The 8111-nt window shown below is 50.4% G+C and overlaps 1 protein-coding gene across 1 annotated transcript; it reads left to right on the forward strand.

Moving 5' to 3' along the window:
- Positions 1 to 754: 754 nt before the first annotated feature.
- Positions 755 to 5409, forward strand: MIP (major intrinsic protein of lens fiber; the record flags this gene model as incomplete). The annotated part of the gene is made up of 4 exons (XM_081084993.1): positions 755 to 1114; positions 1558 to 1722; positions 2112 to 2192; positions 5224 to 5409. 4 exons carry the CDS (start codon positions 755 to 757, stop codon positions 5407 to 5409), a joined length of 792 nt encoding a protein of 263 aa, XP_080941119.1.
- Between the last annotated feature and the right edge of the window lie 2702 nt (positions 5410 to 8111).

The following is an 8111-nucleotide window of genomic DNA, read 5'->3' on the forward strand; positions in this document are numbered from 1 at the left end:
TTCCTCTCCCCAGTCCTCCAACCTCACTTCCAACCTGTCCATGGAAGGTAGCTTCTTCCCCCTATCTGTCTCTGTGCCTAAAAGGCAGGCTGAGGGTTGGGAAAGGAAGGTGCTGGCATGGGTTGGGGGTCGGGAACCCGGGCTCTGAGAAAGCCAGACACAGCAGAACTATTCTTGTCCCAGAGCTGCAGGGTGCACAGATTCCAGCGCAAACCAGCCAATAGAAGAAGGCCCTCTAATCCCAGAGAACTAAAGCATTCTTTTCAGTTATCCAACATCCCTGCTGCACCCAACTCCTGACCCCCACCCTCACCCTTACCCCTGGGTGACCCAGAGGGGTCTGGAAGCCCCCAGGAGCACATTCTCATAGTCCGTGATGCCTGACCTTCCACGCAGAGTTGAGGAATGTTCTAATATAGATGTCAATCAGGACTATGAACCCTAACTTTGGCATGAAAAGAAAAGGACCTGCCCCCTATTCTTGGCCCTTTTCTTCCAGAGCCCCTCCAGCCCTGACCCTACCCCCACCTTCACACCCACGCCTCTGCTCACCTCCCAGTTGAGGAGGGAGAGTCCAGCAGCTCTCAGAGGCATGAGAGCGGGCCAGCCTGCTGCGGCTGTGAAGGGGTTAAGAGGCTGGGCCAGCCCCTCAGCCAGCCCCTCCCAGGATTCAGCGTCCTCTATAAAGGGGCCTCTCCACCCAAAGCAGGCCAAGGAGGTATAGGGACCCAGGTTTGTGCCCCTGCCCTCTGCCATGTGGGAACTGCAGTCAGCCTCCTTCTGGAGGGCCATATTTGCCGAGTTCTTTGCCACCCTCTTCTACGTCTTCTTCGGGCTGGGGGCCTCGCTGCGTTGGGGCCCTGGACCCCTGCACGTCTTGCAGGTGGCTCTGGCCTTTGGCCTGGCCCTGGCTACGCTAGTGCAGGCGGTGGGCCACATCAGTGGGGCCCACGTCAATCCTGCAGTCACTTTTGCCTTCCTTGTGGGCTCCCAGCTGTCCCTGCTCCGTGCCCTCTCCTATATGGCAGCCCAACTCCTGGGAGCTGTGGTGGGGGCTGCCATGCTGTACAGTGTTACCCCACCTGCTGTCCGAGGAAACCTAGCACTTAACACGGTAATGATTGGCTAAGCGGGGCTGGGGGAGCCTGGTGCCTTGACGCCATGCCCGGTGCAGGTGGACCCGTACCCTGGGGATCTGGGACGTGGTGTGTGAGGGTGTGTGTGTGTGTTTCAGGGTGGGGAGGGTCTGCAGGTGCTTTGGAGGGATAAGAGTCTAGAGCCCTGGACTGAGAATCAAGCAACCTGAGTTCCCGTCTCAGCTTTCCTTCCGATTCCTCGCAGGTTCTTGAGGACTTGTTTTACCTATGGGACCTCAGTTTCTGCATCCATACAACTGGGTGCGATTACTTCCGATGCTAGGAGAAATTAGAAAACAATCACAGTTACTTTCATCTTTCATCTCTAGGAGAGGGAGGAGGGTGGCTCCTGCCCGGTAAATCTAGAGGAGGTAATGCTGTGACAGCCCTACTGAACCTTCTCCCTTCTTCCTTTGCCTAGGTGCACCCTGGGGTGAGTGTGGGCCAGGCCACCGCGGTGGAGATCCTCCTGACGCTGCAGTTGGTGCTCTGCATCTTTGCTACATACGATGAGAGGCGGAACGGCCGCCTGGGCTCCGTGGCCCTGGCCGTTGGCTTTTCCCTCACCCTCGGGCACCTCTTTGGGGTAAGTAGGAGAGGGAAGCAACTACTCTTTTAAGGCCCCAAAACCTTTCTCACCTAACTACCAAACATGAACATTACTCACCCCTCTCTGTATCAGTCAGCCAGAGGAATCAATCCTTATTACTCTCTCTGTGACTGCTGTGACTGGTCTTTCTTGAACCCAAGGTGGAAATGCATGCATTGTGGGTATTTGTGGGCTTAGCTGATGGATGGATAGTCTATCCCCAGATGGGGCATCAGCACCTTCACTCCACGGTGGGGCTCCCATGCGGTTGTCCTTCGCTGCTTGCTGCTGGAGGCAAGGTGCCAGCCCTCAGGGATAAGTGAGCTGTGGGGAGAGGAGCTGGGGAGAGTGGGGAAGTGTCTTAGTTACAACTGTGTCTTTTGCAGATGTATTATACTGGTGCAGGCATGAACCCTGCCCGCTCCTTTGCTCCTGCCATTCTCACCAGAAACTTCACCAACCACTGGGTGAGTGCGGGGAGAGGAGCAAGATGCTGAGGCCCCGGATGGGTGTGGATTCAGGTCCCAGGTTTGGTTCCTGCTTCCATCTGGGTGTGCTGACTGCTCTACCAGCACTCAGCTCAACAGGCTGTCACAGAGTTTGGGATGCCTGTGTGAGCAGGATTCATTATTTTGCCAGGAAGAGAGGCTCTTGCACATATTGTTCCTTCACTGGTTAGTTAGGGAATTTTACTGAGTACCCACTGTATTCCAAAACTAGCACCGTCAGGACAGACAACTGAACAGGAAGACAAACATTCCTACTCTCAGAGGTCAGGATGGGCCTGGGCCTCATCCCCGCTCTAGCACTTTGCTAGCCTCGTGTGTGACCATGGCAAGAACACAATCATTCTGCACCTCCATTTCCTCACTATGAAGCAAGGTGTTACGGAAAGTAAGTGTGAAAGTTATAGCACAGAATCAGGTATGGAATAAGTCCTCAATAAAAACGCATTGTCTGTGTTGTTTGGCCATATGACAGACAAAACCTGAAAATAATTCAAAACATTTTCAGGCTGCTCTGTCTGTGGAGTAGCCCACTCTCTGTCTCACTGCTTCACTAATAAATTCTTTCACTTTAAACTCTAATAATTTTTTTCAAAGCTGTATACCCATTTTCACAGCCACATTATTCACAGTAACCAGAAGGTAGAAGCAACCCAAGTGTCCCTTACAGATGAATGAAAAAACAAAATTTAGTATATACATATAATGGCATAGTATTCAGCCTTACAAGAAAAGGAAATCCTGTTATATGCTGCAACATGGATGAACCTGGAGGACATTATGCTTAATGAAATAAGCCAGTTACAAAAAGACAAATACTTTATAATTGCACCCATATGTGGTATTTACAGTAGTAGAATTCATTGAAATAAAGCAAAATGATAGCTGACATGGGGTAGGGAGAGGGGAAATGGGAGTTGCTGGTTAATGGATGTAGAGTTTCAGTTTTGCAAGATGAAAGTTCTGGGGATTGGCTGCACAACCATGTGAATATACTTAGTATTATTTTTTTTTAATATATTTTATTGATTTTTCACAGAGAGGAAGGGAGAGAGATAGAAAGTCAGAAACATCGATGAGAGAGAAACATCGACCAGCCGCCTCCTGCACATCTCCCACTGGGGATGCGCCCGCAACCCAGATACATGCCCCTGACCGGAATCGAACCTGGGACCCTTCAGTCCGCAGGCCGACGCTCCATCCACTGAGCCAAACCGGTTTCGGCTACTTAGTATTATTGAACTGCACACTTAGAAGTGGTTAAGGGCCCTAGGTCAGTTGGTTAGAGTGTCATCCAAATACACCAAGGTTGTGAGTTTGATCCCCGGTGAGGACACATACAAGAAGCAACCGATGAATGCATAAATAAGTGTAACAACAAATCAATGTCTCTCTCTCTCTCTCTCTCAAGTTCTTTTTTTTAGGTAAATTAAAAAAAAAGAAATGATTAAGATGGTAAATTTTATATTACGTGCATTTTTTCACAATTAAAACATTTTCAAAGTAATATGCAAACTAGTACCAACTAATAACAACAAAGAGAATGTACATGTGTTAAGAAAGTATGGGATAGCCAAAACCGGTTTGGCTCAGTGGATAGAGCGTCGGCCTGCGGACTGAAAGGTCCCGGGTTCGATTCCGGTCAAGGGCATGTACCTTGGTTGCAGGCACATCCCCAGTGGGAGATGTGCAAGAGGCAGCTGGTCGATGTTTCTCTCTCATCGATGTTTCTAACTCTCTATCTCTCTCTCTTCCTCTCTGTGAAAAATCAATAAAATATATTTAAAAAAAAAAGAAGGTATGGGATAAAGGAATAATTTGATGAGTCAGAAAAAAAATGGTGAATTTTGAAGTGCAGACAGTGGAACAGTTTAGAGTTTAAAAACACACAAACAGCCCTAGCCAGTTTGGCTCAGTGGCTAGAGCATCGGCCTGTGGACTGAACGGTCCCAGATTCAATTCCCGTCAAGGACACAGATCCCTTGGTTGCAGTATTACATGCTTGATCCTTGAGCCCCCTCGGGTGCATGCGGAAGGCAACCAAAGATGTGTCTCTCTCACACTGACTTTTTTCTGTCTCTCCCCTTCCCTTCCACTCTCTCTAAAAATCAATGGAGCCGAAACCGGTTTGGCTCAGTGGATAGAGCGTCGGCCTGCGGACTGAAAGGTCCCAGGTTCGATTCCGGTCAAGGGCATGTACCTGGGTTGCGGGCATATCCCCAGTGGGAGATGTGCAGGAGGCAGCTGATCGATGTTTCTCTCTCATCGATGTTTCTAGCTCTCTATCTCTCTCCCTTCCTCTCTGTAAAAAATCAATAAAATATATTTTAAAAAAAAATAAATAAATAAATAAAAATCAATGGAAACATATCCCTGAGTGAGGATTAACAAAAACAAACACTGATTTCTGTTTAAATAGTGACCAAGTATGTACCCAAGTTCATCTGTGTTTTTTAAAAATATACTTTATTGATTTTTCACAGAGAGGAAGGGAGAGGGATAGAGAGTTAGAAACATCATTGAGAGAGAAACATCTATCAGCTGCCTCCTGCACACCCCCTACTGGCAGTGGTTCTCAACCTTGGCTGCACATTAGAATCACCTGGGAATTTTTTAAAATCCTCATTTCTGGGCCTCATCCTCCGGAAATTCTGTTTCTTTGTTACTAATGTTGTGGTCCCACCCCATAACAAAGAAACAGAATTTCCGGAGGATGAGGCCCAGAGATCAGGATTTTAAAGAGATTCCCAGGTGATTCTAATGTGCAGCCAAGGTTGAGAACCACTGCCTACTGGGGATGTGCCCGCAACCAAGGTACATGCCCTTGACGGGAATTGAACCTGGGACCCTTCAGTCTACAGGCCAACGCTCTATCCACTGAGACAAACCGGTTAGGACAATCCATCTGTCTTCTGCCTGTGGAGTTGAGAAAGGAGCAGCCTTGCTCTTGGTCCTCTCCCCAAGCCTGATGATTCCTTTCCTCTTCCTGCAGGTATACTGGGTGGGCCCCATCATCGGAGGGGGCCTGGGCAGTCTCCTCTACGACTTCCTCCTCTTCCCCCGGCCCAAGAGTGTTTCTGAGAGACTGTCTGTTCTCAAGGGTCCCAGGCCCAGGGACTCCAGTGCACAACCAGAGGGCACAGGGGAACCTGTTGAACTGAAGACCCAGGCCCTGTAAAAGCTCCCGTTGAACAGAGGGAGTAGGAAGCTTCTGAGTTTATGTGGAGGCGCTAAGCCACCCCTGGATGAAGAAAGAGGCTGTGGGGAGGGGCTTGTACTTCTTTATTGTTTAATTTACGTGTGAGTTGTTTTTTTTTGCCTTTTGCTGTGTGAAATCTTTCAAGTTGCATTCATGAGCTGGTCGGTGCGAACTTCCCTTCCTCCGCATCCCACCTCTCTTCGCCGTTGCGGGTGCATGACTGTGTGTATGAATGTGAGTGAACGTGGCTGGGGTTTGGGGCGCGGCAGGAGAAGCAGGGAAGGGAGAAGAGGTATCATCCTACACCTTCCTCTCAGTGTGATGAGCACAGGAAACCAGGACCTTAAGTTTCTGGTCATGCCAATCAAGTGTAAGGTTCTAGGTCTCTGAGAGAGCAGGGAAGCAGGGAGTACTCCCTCCTCACAGGAGGCAGATGGAGAGAAGTGGAGGAACAAGGCATTCCGGGGGTGGGAGAAGGGGCAGGGGCAGGACGAGAGGAGATGGAGTTATTAGCCCCAGTTCAGGATGCAGTTGTACCAGATAGCTGTGGGGAAGGTAAAGGGAGAGTGTGGCCAACCTACCTCAGCGCTGCTTGCCCCAGGGCCTTGGGTGGGGCAGTAGCTCTGAGAAAAGTAAACACTGGGTTAGAGCCGTTCTGTTAACCCACGGAAACCTGTCTGCATCCGCTGGCTGAGCTTTGTGTTATTCTGGCATGATGGGTCTCTGTGGAGACCCTGGGCAAGCGAGCCCACCAGCCACGGCCCAAGGCGTGGGAGCTTACAATCTAGATAAATTAAGTAATTTAACTATTCTACTTGACTTCCCCAGCAGGCCTCTGGCAGGTGGTACTTAAGCCCCAGGAGAGATCCTAGACCTAGGCAGAAACAGGAAAGCTGATGCCTGGAGCAAGGCAGGGGTGGGAGGGGGGTGGAGGAGGGAGAGGCTTTGACCCTCGGTTTTTTGTTTTCCTGTCTTTCCCCAAGGCCACCCTCAGAGTTATAATTTAGAGCAGATCAAAAGACTTCAAATGGCATCTTTCTGCTTTTATCACTAGTTTTATAGTCTGTTTTATTTTCTTTTTTGTGTGCATCTTTTCACTTTTCTCTCAATTGTACTTTCATCTTCATCAGATCTCTCCTAACATCTCTCATATCCCAGAAATTGATTCCTTCTATTCAAATGGTTAATAATTCAGGAGATAATTAGTCGGGTGAGCCCTACCTTCCTTTGTTGTTGGCAAAATACGCTCATCTCAGCTGAGGCCAGAAGAGACCCTCCACGGACCAATGAATATTGATTGCTGATTTCCTTTTAGGCGCCTCCTACATGCTTCGCAAGCTTTAAACCTATACCTCCAGCGAGACGGACACCCCAGCCCCGCAAAACCCCCTCTTCCCAGTAACTCAACCCCGCTCTTCCTCCTAAATAAAGCCCAACTTTTCTAACTAGCCAAGCAAGACTTTGGAATAATCCACTTGGCCAGGAGAAGGGGAAGAATGTTTGTAAATTTACATTTAATCGGACTTTGACTCCTAGTATCTTCAGTCATCAGAAACTTAATTGCGTTGTGAGTTTAGGCGCAACGTAGGGCATCGATTCAGATAAAACTACTTGTACTCCCTTCCCTTTTCCTTACTTTGCCATCAGGCCCCACCCCCGGTTGCTAGGGTCCCTTGGGCCAGCCCAGCCGCCCCGCCCCGCCCCGGGCCGCGCGCCGGCGGAGATTGGTCCCGCCGAGCGCGGTGGCGGGAAAGCCTGTGGCCGCGGGCTCCCCGGGATCCCGAGGACCGGTGGGCAGCGGGTGAGTGAATGTGCGGGTTAGGGGGACTTAAGAGAACTGCGTCCCTGCGAAGCTCGGGGCACTCCGCGAGGTGCTCAGTCCGCCTTCCCGCCACCGGCTTTAAAGGCAAAGGGCGGGGCGCGCACGCGCAGCCTCCCACCCTGCGTCCTAGGTGGGTGCCGGGGCGTTTCCCACGCGCCGGGGACGCTCCTTCCTTCTCCCCGCGCCACTCGGCACAGCCTGGTCCTCGTGGGTGGGTGGGTGGGGGTGGGGGGCTGTGATGGGATGGGGCTTGGAACCGCGAAGGCAGAACAGAGGCTCCTGGGCATTTCCACTTCGGAACGCCCATGCAGTTCAGTCCCGAAAAACAGGGGTGCAGCTTGGTGGTCAGCGGGAGCGGGATTCAGAGGGCGCTTGACTTATATCTTGGGGTGTTTTTTTTAATAGAATGGACTTCTTATCCCCTCCCCTGCGTTCCCTTGGGTGTAAAACTTAAGGAGGGTCCATACTGCCTCTGCGTGTGTTTGTTAACTAGGCGCCAGCCACTGATTAAGCTCCTTCCTTTGAGCCTCTCAATTCTTTACTCTGCCTTTCGTGCTGCCACGAGTTACCTTCATAAAAAGTCAGTCTGGCCCTGACCGGTTTGGCTCAGTGGATAGAGCGTTGGCCTGGGGATTGACGTCGGCCAGGTGGATTCTGGTCAAGGGCATGTACCTGGGTTGTGGGCACATCCCCAGTAGGAGGTGTGCAGGAGGCAGCTGATCGATGTTTCTCTCTCATCGATGTTTCTAACTCTCTATCCCTCTCCCTTCCTCTCTGTAAAAAATCAATAAAATATATTTTTAAAAAAAGTCAATCTGTCCATTTGAGATTAAATTTAAAACCCCTCTTAGGCCACCCA

This window comes from Myotis nattereri (assembly GCF_964212035.1).
Source record: "Myotis nattereri genome assembly, chromosome: 2".
NCBI lineage: Eukaryota > Metazoa > Chordata > Mammalia > Chiroptera > Vespertilionidae > Myotis > Myotis nattereri.